This window comes from Podarcis muralis, chromosome 10, assembly GCF_964188315.1.
Source record: "Podarcis muralis chromosome 10, rPodMur119.hap1.1, whole genome shotgun sequence".
Classification (NCBI taxonomy): Eukaryota; Metazoa; Chordata; class Lepidosauria; order Squamata; family Lacertidae; genus Podarcis; species Podarcis muralis.
In genome coordinates this window covers 16,402,025-16,424,871 of record NC_135664.1, presented here as the reverse complement: position 1 = coordinate 16,424,871, position 22,847 = coordinate 16,402,025, and the positions used below count along the sequence as shown (strand labels likewise).

Sequence of the window (22,847 nt, the reverse complement as noted above, 5' to 3'; positions counted from 1 at the left end):
CATTTCTTTCATGACAATTCATTTGGGTACCGTTGCTTTTGAAATGGATTATCTCCGTAGGCGCCCGTATAAATGTAGGTATGGTTATTGGGGTATAGATATAGGTAGGGTTGTTGAGGGTTCGTGGCTCCATTCGAATATTAAAAATGTAGAGATACCGAAATTTTGAAATGTAGAGGGTCCATGGCTTGACTTTTGAAGAACAGGGGCCCCACAGTACTTAGCTAATTGGGAACCACTGATCAAGACCTTTAATGCACAGTTGGTAAGGACGTTGCATTAATAAAGTAATTGAAACTTTATTTCAGTAGGGAGAAGATCATTAATTATTCTCCTTTTGCTTTTCCAAGCAGCGTAATGGATCCCCAGCAGATTCTTAGTACTGGTTATACACGATCTTAACTTCAAGAGGATATCCAGTTAACTGCTGCTGCTGCTGCTGCCATGGAGAGTATTACAAAGCTGTTTGGTGATTTGTGTGAGGCCCACATAGCAGGTTTGTCAAAGAAGGTCCATTTGGGCAGGGAAAAGAACAGCAAAAAAGGATCCAGTAAAAGCCTCAAGAAAATTGCGTATAATGCTTTGTTTTCCACCCTTTTTGTGGATGAGACCCAGAAGGCACAGTCAAATGTTTCTAGACTTCCAGTGAAAAACAGAATTCTAATGCTGTCTTTCAACTTGAGAGTTGCTGGAATGGGGAAGGAAGCTGACCGGCTGGAGGAGCTTGTAGATGATTTGGAAAGGTCTACCTGTTTACCATTCACTGAAATTACTTCTGTTCTGGATCTTCTGATTCAGCTTGCAGGAACAGGACCACCTCAGTGCTTACCACCCAAGAAAGACTACTTTGCAAACAACAAATATGTTGGAAGAAATGTAAAATACCAAGGTTATGATTATTATGATGTTAGTGTGTTTGAAGCTGATATGCAGGCTTTAATTGCAAATGAGGAACATCAGTTTAGTGATACAGTTCAAAAGACACTGCAGATCATGGAGGCAGCACCTGGCACAGGTCTTCCTACTGTGGAATTATTTTCACAAAGCTGCTCGGTCGGTGACAAGTTTGAGAGAGAAACCCGTGTCTCGCTCTTTGGGGCTCTTATTCACAGTCGCACATATGACATGGATATCAAGTTGGATTTTCCACCAGTGCCTGACAGTGCAGATTTGTCTGGACTTGCAATCAAGGTATGGAACATTTTGGGTGACCCTTATTTTATTTATATTTAGCATAGATATTTGTTAGAGCATGCAACTTGTAATAAATTGTGGCATTTTCTTCATAAATGCTCTTGTTTTCAGTTAGACGCTTGTGAGCCAAATTCTTTGTTAATACCGTATTTTTCGCTCTATTGGACGCAGTTTTTCCCCTCCGAAAATTGAGGGGGAATGTGTGTGCGTCCTATGGAGCGAATGCAGGCTTGTTCCATAGCTGCGCGCAACCCCTCTGGCAGGGAGAGGCTGCAGGGGGCTAAAGAGGAAGCCAAAACAGTGAGCGGGATTCTTCCCCCTCGTTGCCCTGGCTTGCTCCATAGCTGCGCACAACCCCTCCGGCAAGGAGAGGCTGCACAGGGCTATGGCTTCTTTAGCCCCACACAGCCTCTCCCGGCAGAGAGATGTTGCGTGGGGCTAAAGAGGAAGCCAAAACAGCGAGCAGGATCCATCCCGCTCGCTGCCTTGGCTTGTGCCATAGCCGTGCGCAACCCTCCAGCATGGAGAGGTTGTGCGCAGCCTGTACGCTGCTCTTTGGGGCTGGGGGGGGGATATTTTTTTTCCTTGATTTCCCCCCCCCCTAAAAACTGGGTGCGCCCTATGGTCTGGTGCGCCCTGTGGTGCGAAAAATACGGTAATTTCCTTGTGTCTTCCTTCTGTTGTCTTCCTGGTGTTTCCTATTCTCTCTTGCTTGTGCATCTGAGAGCACTTGCAGCATTCTGACCCATTCAGCTCCTTTGCAAATAGTAGTTTCCACATGTCACATTATTTTTGAAATCCAAAGTGGTACAATCTGTAGCCACCATCTTGTGTGTCAGATTTATATGTGCAGCAGGGCTTTTGTTGTCTTTTTTGCTTGCTTTTCTTCCAACACCTTGTATACAACAGTATACACCATTGTAAACAACTTTTGAAATTTAAGGAGCAGGGTGAGGGAGAAGGCAGTATTTTTGTTTTAAGGAAATGCTTAATGTATTTCTCTCCTGATGTATCCTGATCTGATCACAATCTGTATATTGCAACAACTTTGTAATATAGCTCATTAGCGTTCACATTTTGAAGAGGGGGCGGGGGAACCACGTCTTATTGTATGGCTAAAGAAGGATTTGAACCCACATTCATGGTCAGTATTGTTTCTCTCTATGCCCTTTAGTTCTTCTGCCTAGTAAAAGAGACAGTACAGACCATCTCAAATGTAAGAATTAATTTATCAAGTTGCTCCTTGCAGTTGGGCAATACATGCTTTGCCACACTTATTTCAGAGTAAATAAAAACCTATTAATCTTGGTCCACCAGGGTGTAGATAGAATATGTAGCTCTGTACTAGGAATTTTTGATTAGGAGATGCATCAGGAACAATCTGAGGAACTAGGGAGGCAGGCTAAGAAGTTAACTCTTTTGGTCACAATTATGGAAAATCACTGTGCTGAAAGATAATCGACTGGGTACATGTTTTTATAGGTCCCCCAAAGTATAGATCCTTCAGAAGATGAGGGATTCCAGTCTGCATCCAATCTCACCCCTGACTCCCAGTCAGAACCCAGCGTCACACCAGATATTGATCTCTGGGAAGCAGTGCTCACCTATGGACCTAGTAAGCGGAGATGTTGGGAAAGGATTGGATGGTACGTATTTGTCTTTAAGATTCAGAATGTTGGACTGTTTTTGTTGGAAGCTTCCATGATTTGTATCAAGTCAATATTTGTCAGTAAATTTGAAACACGTTTCCAAAATTATTTTTGAAATAGCAAAACTCAAGGCCTAGGATGGTATTCAACTAAGTTTTTACTCAGTGTAGACCTATTAAAATGAATAGACCTAACTTGTACATTAATTTCACTGTGTTTTTTTCTGATTAAAACTTAGTTGAATACCACCCCTCTAATGTTCCCAATAAAACTGGGACTTGAGAATGGCAGCTGAATACAAACTGGGATCCATAGACACCTAAGCTGCTCAGGCTTCCTGTTGTATCTTCCAAAACGTTACGGAGCCTGGCAGATGGGGAATCTCTAGAGTGTCATCCATTGTACTATTAAGTGAGGGGAATCTGGAAAACCCCCAATGTGCTCTAGGCATTCCCATGGATCTGCTTAGATCCTAAGAATTGGGAGACTTTGCATGTAATTCGGAACCATGGTTTACCATTATGAAAATCAGCTGCAGTGAGCCTTTGGATCCCAGGCTTTCCTTTCCTCCTTGTGACTTCAAGGAGATCATCTTACAACTGTACAGTTGGAAGGGACCTGAGGGTCATCTAGTCCAACCCCATGCAGTGCAGGAATCACCGCTAAAGAAACCCTGAGAGATAGCTGTCCAACCTCTGCTTAAAAACCTTTAAGGATGTGGAGTCCACCACCTTTTGAGGGAGACCGTTTCACTGTCAAACAGCTCTTCCCATCAGAAAACTCTTCCTAGTGATTCTCCTTTCTTGTCTTTTGAATCAATTGGTTTGGGTCTCTCCAACCCACCTAGCAGCAGAAAACAAACTTGCTCTGTCTTCCGTGTAACGGCCCTTCATATATTTGAAGATGGCTTTCATATCTCCTCTTAGTCTCCCGTAATCCAGGCTAAACATACCCAACTCCATCAACCGATCCTCTTAGGCTTGGTTTCCAGACCCTTTATCATCTTGGTCACCTTCCTCTGCACACTGACTTGTTGATATCCTTCTTAAATTTGCTGCACAGGACCCTAGGTGGTGTCTGGCCAAGGCAGAATAGAGTAGATCTGGACACTAGACTTCTGTTGATACAGCCTAGAATTGCATGAGCATTTTTTGCTGTAACTTCTGAATTGAGGCCATGCAAATCCTAGGCTGGGGCCTGGACTTGATGTTGGGTTGGATGAAAGCCATTCAGAATATCTCTCTTCTACAGGCCTAAGTTTTTCAGTGTGGCACTTTATACATTTGATTGTTATTTGTTTTTCCCCCCAAACACAGTCCTCCTGGGAAGAAAGAGGAGCCGTACCTTTCTGAAGCTGGCAGAGAAGCCTTTGACAAATTTTGCAGACTTCGAGAAGGGGAATTGCAGTTTTTCAGCAGTACCAAACTTCAGCTTCCACAACGTGTTTTAATAAAAGAATCAGAACTTGTTAAAGATGTTTTGAATGTCCTTATTGGGGTGGTATCTACTTCATTCTCATTTAATCAGGTATACAGAAGTATGTAAATAGCTGCTGAGGAGCTCTAACCTTTGCTTTTAAGACCCAGCATGCACACTTGTATTTTATGTCAGCAGAAATAATATTATAATAACATTCATTTCACAGAGAGGATGCATTTTACTGAATTTTGCAAAGCATATGAAAACAAGACTTAAGATGCTCTGCAAGTATCATTTATATACCTGTATGCTTATGAAGAGTTACTAAGCAGACATAAAAAACTAATACGGGTTGTATCCATCATAAGAGTATTCATTAAAAAAAATACACATACAAATCACAAACTGGTTTATAGTACAAAATATACAGTAAAACCAATACCTATATAATAATAACAGTAAATCTAGATTAAGAAGAGACTGACATTAATTGCCAGTATGGACCCAAGCACACAATCCAGGCATGGTAGTTCTGGCAATAAAATGCAATTTGCATTGAGCAGAAAGGAATGTTTTGGGAACTATTCACTAGAAAATAAGGGTTTCCATGTGAATTTTCATTTTATGGATTTAATTTTCTTTACAATTTTACCATGTGTGTATATTTCTTTTTTTACCTAATGCTATAATATTTAATCTGCTGATAAGCTATTAGTGGTTTTTTGCATAGTAGGCTCCCCCCCCCCCAAAAAAAAAGATTTTTAAAAACAAACAGTGCACCTATTTAGTAGTTCTAATTTATGATGATGAGGACTTGTGTATCAATTTTGTAACTACTTTGTGTGCTGTGCATTTTTATTGATGCCTTCCTCTTTTATACAACCCTGTAGGCAGCCGTGCTGTTTGTGGCCAAGCAGGGTCTACATGTATCTGGAACGTCACCTGAAAGCATGAGCAGTCTCCTGTCAGAAGTTGCTGAATATGGAACTTATTACACACGACTCAGCCGCTTCTCTGTCCAACCAGTTTTGGACTCTTCGTACAGAAAAGGACTTGTTTTTCAGGTAGCATGCCGGCAGTTTTGCTATCACTAATCTAGCTTGATGTCCTGCTATATTTGTGTCTTTATCTGATGTCTATTGGTTATATCCAGTTGCATCCTCTTGGTCATGAAAGCAGCTCGGATGCTACAGCTTCACCTCCCAAGCTGTACTGTAGGGTCCCCAACACTCCCGAGCAGAGTTTTGGGAGAAGCAAAGGGGAAAGAAGAACAGAGCACCCTTTTCTATCAGTAGAACCCAGGGATCTCTGGAAAGTACCCAAACTTTTTCAGTGGTGTCCAAATTTTTTTCAAAGAGGGCCAGATTTGATGAAGTGAAGGGCCGTGAGGGCTTACCAAAGGTCTGGCCAAAGTTGTTAACCTTTTTTAAGGAGTGAAGTTGTTGAGTTTCTTTTAGGATTGAAGTAGGTGTTTTTTTTAGGATTTTACCCCAGGAAATAAACTGCCACAGGGGCTGGATTAAACCGTCCAGCGGGCCAGATTATGCCCAACTGCATAATCTGGACATGCCTGCTTTATGAGTGGAAGTGGGGAGAGGTATAGTCTCTCCTTTGTTATACAGCTGCCTAGAAGCCAGTTTGGTGCAATGGATTTGGAGTTGAAATTGGGTCCGGGAGTTGTTGAAATCCTCTTTCAACCCACTGGGAGCAACAGTGGTTTACTACATCGAGTTTTTGTGACGATAGAGGAAGGAAATAAATGTGGTGTGCCTTGGGGCTTAGTGATTAGGTGGGTGGGTTGTGGATAAGAATTACTAGTCAGATCTAGTTAGATTTCCCAAGGTGGATTGCTGGAGTTTGGGACCCGGTTGTCGGGGAGGGAAGTTGATGAAAGGGGGCTACAGGAACAAGTAATGAGAAATGCTGTGTTTATCCAAGCAGTGAGGTCAATCAGTCCAAGTTGTTTTGTGGACAGTTGTTGGCATCTGTCTGTCTCAAGAGATAATTCACCACCTCCAGGGGTGAAGTCAAACTGCTGTGGCTGCAGAAACCTCCAACAAAGATGTACAAAAGTGTCCCAGGCGATTGCTGGAGATGTGGAGAAAAACCAGGCACTCTTTACCATATGTGGTGGCAATGCAAGAAAATTAATGTGTTCTGGGAGGGCATCCATTTAGAATTGCAAAAAATGCTAAAAATCTCCTTTAATAGAAAACCAGAGCCCTACCTTCTGGGGATTACAGATTTGGATATACCCCCCCAAAAAAGGGGGGGGGAATATCTTTTTATATGCTACGGTTGCAGCAAGAGTTTTGATTGCTGCAAATTGGAAATCTGACAAACTAAGATCTGTGCAAGATTGGATCCAAAAATTGACTGAATATACAGAGTTAGATAACTTGTCTGAAAAAATAAAGAATAAACCAAAACAGATATTTGTTTCAAAATGGGAAGTCTTTAAAATATATTTGAAAAACAAAGTTTAAAAAAAATTTAAACTTTGTTGCAGCATTTGACTAATTTCAGTAGTAGCATCAATAATGATGTGAGATCAAAGAAAAACTAAGAATCAGTTAAACCATGTAAATACAAGAACAACATATAACTACAGTAACTTGTCCAGTGGTACATTCTTATTAAGTTTCATATGCAGTACACAAGCTGTACGTTTGTTTGTGCATTGTCAATTCAAGTATCCTCTCCACAGAGATTCTTGTGTTGTGGGTGGAATGAAAGCATATTCTGTCTCATTTATAAAGGGAAAGAATGGAAGCCAAGTCTTGCCAAAAGTGTCTTATCTCCTCTTTTGCAGGCTAAACATACCCAGCTCCTCCAACTGCTCCTCATAAGGCTTGGTTTATTTATATAAATCTTTATTTACCACAAAATCATAAAAAAAATCAAAGCGGTTTACAGCATTAAACAGATAAAAGCTATACAGTGCAAGTGAAAAAAAAGTTAAAAACAAGCGTCTGCTCATAGGGTGTAAATTGGGCTTGCACAGATCCCAAGCATCTGAAGGAGGCTCAAAAAGAATAGTACACCCAGTTGCCACTTTCCTATAAAGCATACACTGAATGTATGCCGTGCACAAACAATTTTTGTAGCAGATCTTCTTCTCACTTCTCTCCTGTCAGGCATTTACAAGCGGACTGAGAAAATACCTGCAGTACTACCGAGCGTGTGTTTTGTCGACTCCTTCCACTCTGACGCTTCTAACCATCAGCTTCCTCTTCAGGAAACTAGGACGCCAGCTAAGGTAATACCATGGCGTTAAAAGTTAATGGAAAGGAAGCCTTGACATCTTACATGCTTGATCCAAACCACAAAGGAATCAAGAGACGTGCCCTTTAAACTGCTGATAGCATTGCTGTAGTTTAGTCCTCATTGGTAAAGCAATTTCAGACTAGATTAGCTAGCATTGCACTGCTTCTCCTATCGTCTGTATTCTGATGAACAGTTCTCTGTCTCCTTCGCTGTTATACCATCTGCTTATGCAGCATAGTTGTAGCATAATCTTTTTAGTCAGTTAATTTAGACGGTGGGTTCATAGGTGAGACATTTTAGGTAACCATAGGGGCTTAGGAAACTGCCTTATACTGAGTCATGCCATTGGTCCATCTCAGCACAGTATTATCTGCCCTGATTGGCAGTGGCTCACTAGGGTTTCAGCGGAAGATTTTCTATTCCTACCTGGAGATGACGGGAATTGAAACTACGACCTTTTGCATGCGAGGCAGATGCACTACCGCTTTATATATATTATTACCTTCCTCAGTAACCCATACAGTGGTACCTCAGGTTACAGACGCTTCAGGTTACAGACACTTCAGGTTACAGACTCTGCTAACCCAGAAATAGTACCTCGGGTTAAGAACATAGCTTCAGGGTGAGAACAGAAATCGTGCTCCGGTGGCACGGCAGCAGCGGGAGGCCCCATTAGCTAAAGTGGTGCTTCAGGTTAAGAACAGTTTCAGGTTAAGAACTTACCTCCGGAACGAATTAAGTACTTAACCCGAGGTACCACTGTATTACTTACACTAAAACCAGGGTTTCCAGCTTCTGTACAGGCAACTCTCCACTTACATGGGGCTTTCGTTCCCGGGTAGCCCTTGGATACGTGAAATTTCGTATAGTGGGGGGAAAGCCTATAAACACCCTCTAAACCCCGATAACCAGTAAGTAGCAGGTACCAGATTGGCATGAATGGCAGCACTGGTGGTTCTCAGTCTTCCTCATCGTCTCCTTTCTCAAATACCAACTTTCCACAGGCCTCAGTGGTTGGTGCAAAGGCTCATGGGATTGCTGGCTGATTTCCCTGCTCTTTTCACCCCCCCCCCCCAGTTTTCACACTTTTTTGGGCTGCTTTTGCCGTTTAACTTGGATTATTTCTTTATTTTCTGGTACTGCATATATATCTCAAATACCAACTTTCCACAGGCTCATGGGATTGCTGGCTGATTTCCCTGCTCTTTTCACCCCCCCCCCCCCCGTTTTCACACTTTTTTGGGCTGTTTTTGCCATTTAACTTGGATTATTTCTTTATTTCCTGGTACTGCATATATATGTGGGGAGCTGGATACTGTTCCAGAACTGTTCTTAGGCAAATTGGCACGTGTTGGAAAGCTGAGATATTGATAGAAAATGTATTGCATTGTAACTGTATTGTAACTTTTGAATAACAATAAAGTTGCTATAGTGTAGCCATAACAACTTCGCAAGTTTGGAGCATATATACACAGTCGTACCTCGGAAGTCGAACAGAATCCATTCCGGAAGTCCGTTCAACTTCCAAAATGTTCAGGAACCAAGGCGCAGCTACCGATTGGCTGCAGGATGCTTCTGCAGCCAATCGGAAGTCCCAGCAGACGTTCAGGTTCCAAAGAACATTTGCAAACCAGAACAGTCAGTTGATGGAGTTGAAAACAAGGCCATTAATTAGACAGTGAAGCTGAAATTGAAGACGTTTTTAAGAACAGCTTGGATGGTGTGGTAAATGTTAGTGTTAGTCTTAGAGTAAGAGTTAGTGTTGATATGGTGTTGCCTACTTGCTTATGTAGCTTTTTTAAAAAAGGATTAGGCAAAAGTATGTAGGCTTGCGACTGGGACGAGGGTGGCGCTGTGGGTAAAAGCCTCAGCGCCTAGGGCTTGCCGATCGAAAGGTCGGCGGTTCGAATCCCCGCGGCGGGGTGCGCTCCCGTTGATCGGTCCCAGCGCCTGCCAAACTAGCAGTTCGAAAACACCCCCAGGTGCAAGTAGATAAATAGGGACCGCTTACTGGCGGGAAGGTAAACGGCGTTTCCGTGTGCTGCGCTGGCTCGCCAGATGCAGCTTTGTCACGCTGGCCACGTGACCCGGAAGTGTCTCCGGACAGCGCTGGCCCCTGGCCTCTTAAGTGAGATGGGCGCACAACCCCAGAGTCTGTCAAGACTGGCCCGTACGGGCAGGGGTACCTTTACCTTTTATGTAGGCTTGATAGCTAAATGGAACCTTCACTAACAGACTGACGTGGGTGACGCTGTGGTCTAAACCACTGAGCCTCTTGTGCTTGCCGATCAGAAGGTCGGCGGTTTGAATCCCTGCGATAGAGTAAGCTCCCGTTGCTCTGTCCCAGCTCCTGCCAGCCTAGCAGTTCAAAAGCATGCCAGTGCAAATAGGTACCGCTGCTTCAGGAAGGTAAACACAGTTTCTTTACACTCTGGTTTCCGTCACGGTGTTCCATTGTGCCAGAAGTGGTTTAGTCATGCTGGCCACATGACCCGGAAAGCTGTCTGGACAAACGCCAGCTCCCTCGGCCTGAAAGCGAAATGAGCACCAAAACCCCATAGTCTCCTGTGACTGGACTTAACCATCCAGGGGTCCTTTTACCTTGCTATACATCTCAACACCAGCTGCAGGGGCCAAATACTGAAAAACAGATAGTTTGTGAACTTCTCAGAAGCATTTAGTTATCCACTGGGGAAGACGGAATTCTAGCCTGAAAGGTCCAGTAAACCGATTCTTAGGCTCTTAAACAGGAAGCTGTGGCTCTCCGGGTCTTAGATTCCACCTCCTATCAGCTCCAGCCAGCATGGCCAATAGCCAGGAGTGATGGAAATTGTGATCTGGGGGCCCACAGGTCTTCCTCCCACCCCATGCTCTTAAAGGTACTACGCAAGTGTAATTTGCTGCTGTTGTGTTTTGTGAAGGTATATAGCTGAACTCTGCGGAATAGGAGTGACTGCGCAGGGAACTGCTGCTGCTACTTCATTTCCAACAGTGAGTATGATTGCGCTTCTCTTTGCAGTCGCAGCCAACCGAGTGGTGTGCATTTTTAAGCATGAAACGACTAGGTGTGATTCAAACATAAGCAAGCAATCTCAGAGCGCTTTGGGTGCTGTTTCTATTCTCTATGCTTCCATTTCTAAGAAAAGTGATTTCCACCACTGAATCAGCTTGTAATGTGTCTCCTCATCAGTATTTTTAAAAAACCATGTCAGATTTTATAGATGTGCCAGAATGTATTGGTTTTAAAAGAAATGTAGTTAGGAAGAGCACACTTCTGCTTTCATTCAGCATTAATAGAAAGGTATCGCCAAAAGTCAACAAAAGGCTTGGATTTTTCCAGCCAAACCAGCACTTCCAGCTGAGTCCTGCCAATGCAATAAAACTATCAGATGAAGCTGAGTCTCATCAGAAGTACCTATATGTGTTTATGGTTTTCCTTTCAAAGAGTGGCTTATGCATTTATTTCAGGGTGTGAAACTACTTTCCTATCTATACCAAGAAGCTCTTAATAACTGCAGCAATGAACATTACCCAGTTCTTCTCTCCCTACTAAAAACAAGCTGTGAACCATATACACGGTAAGTATTTCAGTTTAAAATTGTTCATTGTGGAAGTGCAGTTACAAAGGTGATCTAATGCATTTCCTGTAGATGGAGTTCCTGTGAGTTCTTAAAAGGAGCTGGAATTTCTGGATGGCAGCAGCCTTATTTTAGTGTGCTGAAATAAAGCTAGCAATTCATTCCTATTTGCATATTCTCAGGTCCTATTGATTTCAGTTGACCTTACTTCTTTCATTCAGCATTAAGAGTCAGTGGGTATAGGTCAGTGGGTATAGGATTGTAGCAAAACTCTTAAAATGGTCTATGCTTACTAAATATGTTCTGAGACTTTTAAAAGTTTTTTCTTTTTGCACATTAAAATAATTCTCTGTCTATTTCAGAGTGGCATATTATTATTATTTAAATGCTTATTCAAAGATAAAGACACAGAGATCCTTCTGGAAACTCACTTAAGTATCAAAGCAGAAATCCCAATTAATATGAGACTCTTCTTGACATGGTAGTTAATTTATCTCTTTCAGTACCAGTGTAAAACTGAGCTGTTAGAGCATTCAGGTATCTTCTTTGGGGACAGTTTTGAAGCTGAGCCATAGGTCTTTACAGTTGCTATCTAACCTGAATAGTTATTTTAGTGGTAGTATTTTTATCAGATCTGTTTTCTGTTTGGACAGCATACCCTTATTTAAGAGGGTGTTTATAAAATACAGGGATGCGGGTGGTGCTGTGGTCTAAACCACTGAGCCGAGGGCTTGCCGATTGGAAGGTTGGCGGTTCGAATCCCCACGATGGGGTGAGCTCCCGTTGCTCTGTCCCAGCTCCTACCCACCTAGCAGTTCGAAAGCATGTCAAAGTGCAAGTAGATAAATAGGTACCGCTCTGGTGGGAAGGTAAACGGCGTTTCCGTGCACTGCTCTGTTTTCACCAGAAGCGGCTTAGTCTTGCTGGCTACATGACGGGAAAAACTGTCTGCGGACAAACGTCTGCTCCCTCAACCCGTAAAGCGAGATGAGAACTGCAACCCCAGAGTCGTTCGCGACTGGACTTAACTGTCAGGGGTCCTTTACCTTTTTATAAAACACCTTTTTCAACATTCGACCTTTTGCCTTTAGGTTTATACACGATTGGGTTTATAGTGGTGTATTCAGAGATGTGTATGGCGAATTCATGATTCAGGTGAATGAGGATTATCTTGGCTTTAGAGGTATGTTACAAATGAATTGTCTTCTTTTGAAATTACCCTTTGGCTAGCAGGGAATGGCAGGAATGAAAGCTTTGGAAGCTGGTATCTCCAGTGATTCTCAAGGTCACTTCCTGCCCTCCTTGAATCCAGGCATGATCACTGTGGCTCCCTTGCTTTTTCCTCTGGCTAGTGACTTAAGGGTCTATGCCGGACAACTGGAAAAGTTATGGTTGATTTATTCCATTACCGTTTCCCTGGGAGATGGCATTAACTTTCTTTTAAACGTGACACCATGTTTGTTTTCTTTTTGTGTGTGAATTTAGCTGTTTCTGTGTGTGTTGTTCAAAACACATATGTATATTGTGCCTATTTCCCTTTTCACCACATGCACTCTTGCTTTGTGGACTTAAGAACAAAGAGAAACAAAGAAAACCTTTTTAGAACTAGTGCTAAGTAAATACAGTGGTACCTTGGTTTACGAACTTCATCTGTTCCGGAAGTCCGTTCTTAAAGCAAAGCATTCTTAAATCAAGACTTTCCCATAGCAGCAGGGAACTCAGTTTACAAATGGAATACACTCTCAACAGGAAGTGGAACATGTTCTGCTTCCAAGGCAAAGTTCAGAAACCAAAACACCTACTTCTGGGTTTGCAGCGTTCTTAATCCAAGTTGTTCATAAACTAAGCTGTTCTTAAACTAAGGTACCAATGTATTCTCAAGCAGAGGTTATACAGCTAACAATATCACAAGACACTAGCCAGTAGACATCAATGACACTAGCGTTACCGTATTCCTGATGCCAGTCACAAGGTGCATCATCTGGATGAAGTTGTGGATTTTGCTTGAAATGAAATAGAGTGATTGCAAAGTAAGTCATTGGGTACTGTTCAACAAATAGATAATAGTTGCACTTTTATTGCATTAAAAACTTAATACACCAAAGTACTCTTTATATGCCTCACTTTCTGACCTCTCTGTCCTTTTGGCTCTCTAGACAAACACTACTGGACCCATGGGTACGTTTTAATTTCCAAGGAAGTAGAAGACTGTGTGCCTGTGTTTTTGAAACATATTGCCAATGATGTCTACATTTGTGGGAAAACCATAAACTTGCTAAAGTTGTGTTGTCCCAGGGTAAGTACCCGTTGCTCTTTAAAATCATGGAGTAAGCATTGTTTTCAAGTACATTTGAAGTCATATACCCTTGGAAAAGTCACTTTTAGCTGAAGAGACTATGACTCCCCGATTAGCTGAGAACACCTTCCCTAACGATGACATTCATGCACCACGTCCATATTTTGGGTTAATTTCTTACATAGAAATTTCTTGCTCCTGGACTGTAAGCCACTGCCCCATCCAAATGTATTATAGGACCTTTCTACCAAGATTATTCTGTTATTGGCCAAGATCAAGCTGCTGCTGCTATTATTATTATTATTATTATTATTATTATTATTATTATATATTTATATACTGCCCTATGCCATGAGGTCTCAGGGCGGTCCACAGAAAAGATCAACATAAAAACTGCAATACATATAATCAAAATAAAAACAACAACCCAATTACATTCCCCTCCCCCAATTTACTGGAATCTTTTAGTTTAGAATGTTTCTTAAATTGAAGACTAAATGACAGCTAATTTAAATAAAAAGCTGAATTCTTTGCTTCCCCCTCATTTTTCATACAAAGATAGACTTCCAAGTAGAGCATCTCTTCATAGGCTTAATTATGATTTGATTTTTCTTTTTTTTTTACCACAAATCATTCTGTGCTTGCGCTCTGTCATATCATGAATATGTTGCTTGTCTTCCGTATCACGTTATCGTGGAACGTAAGTTTAAAATTCTCACTTCATAATTGGCTGCCTTATGTTTGATCTAAACTAACCGGACGAACCTTTCACAATGAAACAATCTGAAAGAAACGACAAAGCATATCCCATGGAGGTGTTCACGACTAAACATTCCACAAAGAACATCAGAAATGGTCACTATACAGTCATACCTCGGGTAACAGACGGTTCAGGTTGCATTTTTTCGGGTTGTGGACTGCCAAAACCCAGAAGTACTGGAACAGTTTCCTTCCGGGTTTCGGCGGTCATGCATGTGCAGAAGTGCTAAATCGCGCTTTGCACGTGCGCAGAAGCGCTGAATTGCTACCCGCACGTGCACAGATGCGCCGCTGCGGGTTGCGAACATGCATCCCGCACAGATCACGTTCGCAGTCCAAGCATCCACTGTAGTCACCACAGCACAGCAGTTAATGGAATAATATTATAAATACTGTCACAAGGGTGGGGAACTCTCTTAAGTCCAAAGGCCACAATCCCTTCCAGGGAACCCATGCCAGTGGCACATGGAACAAGAGATGTTACTCTTATATTTGACTAGGGCCAGCTGCACATGCATTTCTACACAAGCAGTACATCTCTGTGGTCAGGCAGCACAACTAGAGGAGAGAGTGTAGCCTGGACAGGGAGGGGTGTGGCCTGGGGAGATCCCTGAGGGCCATTTAGGGAGGCCTGGGGGCCACATTTGTTCCAGGCCCAGGTCATGAGGATTCCCACCCCCAGTCTACAACAGACTTAAGACTGAACGAGACCTTACCAATAGGTTTGCCGTTCTAAAGTGCATGAAAGCTTGGACTGCATTCTTCAGCTGTTTGCTGCCACTCTTTTGCAGCACTACATCTGCTGGTCTGACATCCCCGTTCCTCGGATTTCTGTCATCTTCTCCCTCGACGAATTGAGAGAGATTGAGAGAGATTGTGCAGTGTACGTGGGCCGAATGGAAAGGATCGCACGCTATAGTACCATCAGCAAGGAGGAAAAGGTAAACGGACTCAACCAAATAAACCTTTATTTGTATCAGGAAAGTGCCATTGCCCAGAACGTGGACTCTGCCTTTGTATGGTGCATCGAAAACAACAGTGTGGTCCTTGCGCATGTGTGTTGAAAATAAGTTTCATTAATTTCACTGGGACAAGTGAGAAAGCATGCTGCCTTGGCGTAGGCATTAGTGTCCTACTGGTGCAGCAGATCTTAGGCCCAGACAAATGAAAAGCCAAGCTTTATTTTACCCATCAAATTACAATACTGTAATTGTTTCAGTTAAGACCCTGCATTTATAGGTACGATAGTTTCTTTAAGTTGTTTGCCTGGTAACTTGTTCTTCCTTCATGAAATTGCATACCTGAATACATGCTTTGGGTTTTTGATGCTAGGTTTTTTTTAATCTTGTGCTGTTTTGTGTGTGTGTGTGTGTGTGTGTAGTACTGAAAATTGACTGTTCCATATTTTTGTGTTTATTTCCCCCCACTGTATGAAATAGGAACGCGGGTGGTGCTGTGGGTAAAACCTCAGCGTCGAGGACTTGCCGATCGTCAGGTCGGCAGTTCGAATCCCCGCAGCGGGGTGCGCTCCCGTTGCTCGGTCCCAGCGCCTGCCAACCTAGCAGTTCGAAAGCACCCCTGGGTGCAAGTAGATAAATAGGGACCGCTTATCAGCGGGAAGGTAAATGGCCTTCCATGTGCTGCACTGGCTCGCCAGATGCAGCTTGTCATGCTGGCCACGTGACCCGGAAGTGTCTTCGGACAGCGCTGGCTCCCGGCCTATAGAGTGAGATGAGCGCACAACCCTAGAGTCTGGCAAGACTGGCCCGTACGGGCAGGGGTACCTTTACCTTTACTGTATGAAATCCAAATGTTTGAGGGTTAGTGGATTATTAATAAAGTTGAACTGAACCGAGTTATGCTTGAAAACCACATTAAATCCTGTGAAATTGCTTCCTAGGACTTGCGCATGGAAATTGAAAAACAGGAGCTAATTTTCCACGCTCGAGAAACAGCTACCAAAGCTCTAAAAGCCTTTACTGGTAAGCTACAGGTGTCTTTGCAGTCCAGTTGGTTTTTCTCAGCGACTGTTTTCTTTATTTCTTTTTAACATTGTTGCATCTTAAATTTTTGTTTCAGATCAACAGATATCAGAGAAAATGGTGCTGGATGCAAAGAAGCGTGAGCAGTTTCAGAAATTGAAAGAACAATTTGAAAAAGATAAAGAGGTATTTGCAGCACGCATTATCTGCTAGCAACGTTAAGAGACAGAATCTTTATATAGAACTTGCTTGGATAAAAATATGCAGAACACAATGTGTGCTTTTGGAATGTGGTTTCTAAAGCTTTCTTAAATGTTTATGTAGCGCCGGCGTGCTCTGAAACAGGAGGAGACTGATGATGATTTCAGTTATGCTCGGGAACTGAGAGAGAGGGAAAGAAGACTGAAGGCTTTGGAAGAGGAATTGGAGAAAAGGGCAAGGTAAAAGTGTGGAAAGAAGGAAGGAAGGCTGTTAAAATTGCACATTCAAATTTTTGTACCAAGCAGTTGTATGTTTACAAAAATAGCTTCCAAGCTGGAAAATGGATAGTCCAATTTCTCATCTTTCAGAATGGAAAGTTTTTCTAATAAACTACAAATTCCCCCTTTTGCCCTGCCAGCCTAGCTGCTGTGTATGTTGTGCCAGGAGTCTTTGCATTGTCTTTGTCTTGGCAGCCCCGCTGCTGCATATCATAGTTGGAGCAGTAAGGTGGTTGCGAGTGTAGATACACTTTTATCGGCTCTGCTGATGTGCCTGAACCATGCCAACCTCACCCCGATTTGCAGCAACAATGTGGAAGGCAGCTGAGAGCTGCCACCTTGCTAGTCTAAACTCAGCCCTGTTATTGACTCACCCGTGTGCTGCTAGTTCTGAATGAAAAATGGTATAACTTTGAGTACGTTATAGCCATTGGTATTTAGTGAACAGCCAAAACAATACAGCTTTAAGGTGCTTTTCTTGTGTTTGATCTGTGACAGAACAGCATTAAGCTTGCACAAATATCTGACTGCACAGCAAAGTGTGTGTATCATTTGAAAACACAACAGACACAAAGCTCCCAAATTTTCACCTGTTTAATTTATAATTAAAGGTAAAGGGACCCCTGACCATTAGGTCCAGTCGTTACCGACTCTGGGGTTGCGGCGCTCATCTCGCTTTATTGGCCGAGGGAGCCGGCGTACAGCTTCCGGGTCATGTGGCCAGCATGACTAAGCTGCTTCTGGCGAACCAGAGCAGCGCACGGAAACGCAGTTTACCTTCCTTCCGGAGTGGTACCTATTTATCTACTTGCACTTTGACGTGCTTTCGAACTGCTAGGTTGGCAGGAGCAGGGGCCAAGCAACGGGAGCTCACCCCGTTGCGGGGATTTGAACCGCCGACCTTCTGAACGGCAAGTCCTAGGCTCTGTGGTTTATCCCACAGCGCCACCCACGTGCCAAATAAACAGTACATACTTGCTCATCTCGCTTTATTGGCCGAGGGAGCCGGCGTACAGCTTCCGGGTCATGTGGCCAGCATGACTAAGCCGTTTCTGGCAAACCGGAGCAGCACACAGAAACGCCATTTACCTTCCCGCTGGAGGTAAACCTATTTATCTACTTGCACTTTGACGTGCTTTTGAATAGGAGCAGGAGCTGTGACCGGGCAACGGGAGCTCACCCCGTCGCGGGGATTCAAACCGCCGACCTTCTGATCGGCAAGTCCTAGGCTCTGTGGTTTAACCCACAGTGCTACCTGCGTCCCCAAAATTTATAATTAGGTTTAGATTTATTTATTTTTCAGTGAGCATTAGTTGCTTAGGAACTTCAATATGTTACATGATGCACTGATAAATTATCCGACTTGCTAGCTCACTAAATCTTGAGTTATGTGAGCTACATTTTTACTCTGGATGGTAGCCTAAGTAATCTAAACACCTTCCTGTTGTACTCTGCTCTATCATAGTATATATCCTGTAAAACTACATGGTGAAGTTATTCTACCTTTCTTTTCACTTAGGGAAGAGTTGATTGACCACTATAGCAAACTCTCGGAAGAGGCAGCCCGTAGAGAGAGAAAAGCCCTTTGGAAAATTCAGAGGCACAAATTGGAAACGGCCCGTCTCAAATTTCTGATGGAAGATCAAAAGCGTACTGAGGTAGCTTAAATGCTGCTGCTGCTTTTTTTTTTAGAAAGCACATTGACAGTGGTTATTTATGTATGCACTGGTATGCATAAATCCTTGGTCTTTTCCATTTGATATGTAGGATATGCTTGAGAAACTTACAGATGGAAAGTATAGGAGGAAAGCAGACATAATTGGGGAAGGATGGTGCCAGCAGACTTCTGCCGCAGTTGTGCCAGTCAGAGATTCCAGCATTCAGGTTGGTGTTCCTTTAAGAAAACACCTGTTCCATTATCCTCTTGATTCATCTGTGGCAAGGACTACTTTCCCATTCATTCATTCATTCATTCATCCATTCATTCATAAGTATCCCATTTTTTCAGGTTTTATGATTTAAATAAGGTAATATATTATGTAAATTCTTCAGCTATCTTCTCTGTATTTGTTACCATTAGATTTTTTTAAAAAAAGTGTCACTTCTTAATCTTGTTTTATTTTTTAATGTTTCTTTTCTAACTCCTCTATTTCTTTCATATATGCTTTTCTTAATTCTTTGTTCAGACAGGCTGATATAAGTTGCTCTCATAAAATGGTTTTACTTGTATTCCATTATAGTGGTACCTCGGCTTACATACGCTTCAGGTTACAGACTCCGCTAACCCAGAAATAGTACCTTGGGTTAAGAACTTTGCTTCAGTTTGAGAACAGAAATCGTGCTCTGGCAGTGCGGCAGCAGCAGGAGGCCCCGTTAGCTAAAGTGGTGCTTCAGGTTAAAAACAGTTTCAGGTTAAGAACGGACCTCCGGAACAAATTAAGCACTTAACCCGAGGTACCACTGTATTAACATTTTTGACACATCTGCGGTATTATTTATCTCAAAAACAGTTTTTTAAGTCTGTAACTTTTTTTGCACTATTTCTGGGTCTTTCAGTAAAGAGTTATTTTGTCTCCTGAACTCGAGGTTTATTCCTCAAGCTTTAATCCTATTTCCTTCCAACTCCAGCTATATGGGACTATTGTCTGCATATATCCATGTATTTTCCACTTTTCTTCATGGCTCTTAATATTTCCAGGGATACCAAAAGTAAATCCACTCAAGGGTACAAACTTTTGGGTTAGAGTAAAAGGTAGAGTTCTTCCTTTAAGATTTGGCTGAGTAAAACATTGTATTTTATAGTAAAAGTGGCTAATGTGACCCTCCAGATGTTGTTGGAGTACAATTCTCATCAGCAACATCCTGCATAGTCAGTGGTGAGGGATGATGGGAGTTGTAGTCCCGCAACACCTCGAACTGCTGGTTCGCCACCCCCTGTTCCTCTGGCATTTTGTACTATATGTGTCAGATTTATTAATATTTTGATCACCGTTTAGTCATTTCTGGGCACTCATAGAACTCCCCTTTCTTTTTGCTTTCCTCCTTTTTTGTGATCTGTGCTTTGTAAGATTGTCCTCATGTCACAGTGTGCACAGTAAGACCCACATTTTAGAGCAGGCATCGCTGAACTTGGCCCTCCAGGTGTTTTGGGACTACAACTCCCATCATCCCTAGCTAATAGGATCAGTGGTAAGGGATGATGGGAATTGTAGTCCCAAAACATCTGGAGGGCTGAGTTTGGGGGTGCCTGTTTTAGAGCCCACTAGAACTGCCGTCATACCTGTAAGGAGGGGAGTTTATAAAGTGGCCTGTTATTCCGGTTTCAAATTGGGAGCTTTTGGGGCCATATTGCATGTTAGCGTGAATAGTAGGTATAGAATAGCCTGCCATTTGTTCTCTATGCATATCTTCTTTTTCTTGAGCAAGTGTTACACTGTTGGGTTATGGATTGTGCAATTAAAAAAAAAAATGTAGAAACCAGTGTTTCAGACAGAGGTCTTTGTTTTCACCCGATATCCGAACAATACAGCTGGTTATGCAAGCAAATATCTGCTGTTTCCATAGTGACTGAAGTAGCTACTGGAGCATTTGAAAAGCTTGGTGAAGATGATAATAACCCTAAACTGGTTAAAAAATAAACAGTGATATAAAACTATAAAAAGGTAGTTTCAGAAACTATGGATGAAACAAGGTGAAGCTATCCCAGCTGCATAAGTGGGTTGCATATCTGTTCTAGTAATTAATTTTCTTTCTTTTTTCCATTTCAGTTAACTTCTGCAGAGCCCGAGTGTCCTGATGGTGCAGACATCGGCAGAGACCCAGAATCTCAACTAGTGATATCCCCAGGCTTACTGCAGGCAACAAATATACAGTCTAATGACTATTCAGAGTCCGAAGAAACAGAAACTGCATCTCAGGTTCTCCATACGGAGCAAGCAGCTACTCTGCCAAAGAGTGTATCTGAACTTGGTCTGGATTTTGAAGATTTTTTACCAAAGCCTCAGGAAGAAACGTTTGTTGTCCCCAGTGCCCAAGAGACCAACTTGTTGGATGAAGCCCTGCAGAATATCAGTTCAGATCTTTCCTTGCACGGTCAGACAGATGAAAGTTCTGCGCCGAAAGGTGCGGCAGAAGGGGAAACTGGTACCCAAGTCTCCGAATACGATGGGTATGACTTTAATACTGTTCTCAGGCCTTCAGTCTCGCACAGCCATGTTGCAGCTGGAGAAAACGTCTTTGATGTTGAGGACAGGGTACCTCGCTGGAACATTCACGGCCATGCATCTGATGCAAATATTAAAATTGGAGAATACGTACCTGACGCTGAACTCTCCCATCCGCATTCAAACCCTCATGGCCACTCCTCGGATGCACACATCAAAATTGGACAGTATGCTTCCGAGGTCGAACCTAGCCGCCCACGCTGGAATATCCATGGGCATGTCTCTGCAGCTCATATTCAGATTGGTGAATATGCCTCTGAGTTTGAGCCATCGAGGCCAAGGTGGAATATCCACGGCCATGCTTCGGATGCCAATATTAAGATTGGCGAGTATGTGTCAAATATAGAGCCTGCTAGACCTCGCTGGAACATCCATGGCCACGCGTCGGATGCTAATATCAGAGTTGGGGAAAATACGTCTGATGTTGTGTCCTCGCGACCTCGCTGGAATATTCACGGGCACGCCTCTCAGTCGCACATTAAAATTGGAGACATGGTTTCTGATTTGGAGGTTTCCGTGCCTCGATGGAGTGTCTTTGGCCATGCCTCGCAGTCGAGTATTCAAATAGGAGAGTGGACTCCTTCAACTTTCAGCGATCCGATACCTCATCTGAAAGCAGTCTCTGGCCCCGCATCTGACTCTACAGTTCAGACATTCCTGTATAACGGAGAATTCCCTACAATCAAAGAGCATGATACAGGACAAGAGTCAATGCCTTCTGGTTGTGTGTTGAGCGATAACGTGGATGAAAAGCCACAAAGAAGCCTAGAAGAACAGGGGGGTGAGTGGCAATCAGTGAACAAATCACTTGGTAGACTTTCCCCCCTCCATTATTAAGAGCCCTAAAATAGAAGTCTATTCAGGCCGAGACAAACCAGTTAGGATCCGTTGTCTCCAGTGGAAGTCAGTGGGCTTACATCTGGGCAGGTGCCTCAGTGGGTTTGTGGTCTGGTTATACAGGCCTACCTTGGTTTTCAAACGGAATCCATTCCTGACGTTTGTTTGATATCCGAAAACATTTGAAAACCAAGGCGCAGCTTCCGATTGGCTGCTTCCTGTACTCGATCAGAAGCTGCGTCGGACGTTTGGGTTCCAAAGAATATTTGCAAACCAGAACACTCACTTCCAGGATTATGGCGTTTGGGCGCCAAAATGTTTTAGTTGCAAGGCGTTCGACAACCAAGGTACAACTGTACTGAATAAAAACTTTATTTTAACTTTATTTTAATGGGCACTTCAAACAAATGAATTAACTGTGCATGTTTCCTAAATACTGCTTTCTCTACAAAGGAAACCTAGATCCATATAAATGCAAGAGACCATCGCCATTAACAGACAAAATTCTATTATGGAACAGAAGAAAAGCCTGATAGTTTCTTACTATTACTATATTGGCGCTGAGTAACATGAGTGGGAGACTAAATCATGTATTTGAAATGCTTGTGTTTCTTGTGAGGCTCTGTACATTTCACACTGCTTTTATATTCATTAAGGCTAGACAATATTTGTCATGTTTCTCAGTTCCCTCCAGTAATAATTGCCCTCTTTTGTGGTTAATATAGCAATCATAATGGATGATGCCAAAGATCTCTCCACAGCGCCTTCTCAGGATGTACAGGTGAGGAAACAGCAACTTAAATTTCAAATTACTAGCCCCCTAATCTTAAGTAATGGGACGCGGGTGGCGCTGTGGGTTAAAGCCTCAGCGACTAGGACTTGCCGATCAAAAGGTTGGCAGTTCGAATCCCCGTGGCGGGGTGCGCTCCCGTTGCTCGGTCCCAGCGCCTGCCAACCTGGCAGTTCGAAAGCACCCCCGGGTGCAAGTAGATAAATAGGGACCGCTTACCAGCGGGAAGGTAAACGGCGTTCCGTGTGCTGCGCTGGCTCGCCAGATGCAGCTTGTCATGCTGGCCACGTGACCCGGAAGTGTCTCCGGACAGCGCTGGCCCCCGGCCTCTTGAGTGAGATGGGCGCACAACCCCAGAGTCTGTCAAGACTGGC

General features: G+C 43.0%; 1 protein-coding gene across 2 annotated transcripts in view; it reads left to right on the top strand.

Annotated features, from left to right (window-relative positions):
• Positions 1-22,847, top strand: part of TUBGCP6 (tubulin gamma complex component 6) — a 33,907-nt gene that overhangs the window by 1,391 nt on the left and 9,669 nt on the right. Inside the window, exons 2-18 of one of the 2 annotated variants that reach the window (XM_028747551.2) lie at positions 354-1,191; positions 2,677-2,840; positions 4,160-4,370; positions 5,153-5,326; positions 7,400-7,521; positions 10,451-10,520; positions 10,998-11,107; positions 12,199-12,290; positions 13,264-13,403; positions 14,954-15,103; positions 16,063-16,144; positions 16,242-16,330; positions 16,469-16,584; positions 18,143-18,281; positions 18,391-18,507; positions 20,391-21,627; positions 22,409-22,464. In XM_028747551.2, coding sequence (XP_028603384.2) covers positions 445-1,191; positions 2,677-2,840; positions 4,160-4,370; positions 5,153-5,326; positions 7,400-7,521; positions 10,451-10,520; positions 10,998-11,107; positions 12,199-12,290; positions 13,264-13,403; positions 14,954-15,103; positions 16,063-16,144; positions 16,242-16,330; positions 16,469-16,584; positions 18,143-18,281; positions 18,391-18,507; positions 20,391-21,627; positions 22,409-22,464 — 3,816 coding nt within the window. In that variant the 5' untranslated portion in view covers positions 354-444. Of the gene's footprint in view, positions 1-350; positions 1,192-2,676; positions 2,841-4,159; positions 4,371-5,152; positions 5,327-7,399; positions 7,522-10,450; positions 10,521-10,997; positions 11,108-12,198; positions 12,291-13,263; positions 13,404-14,953; positions 15,104-16,062; positions 16,145-16,241; positions 16,331-16,468; positions 16,585-18,142; positions 18,282-18,390; positions 18,508-20,390; positions 21,628-22,408; positions 22,465-22,847 lie in introns of both variants that reach the window. The other variant, XM_028747550.2, reaches the window with a different exon arrangement.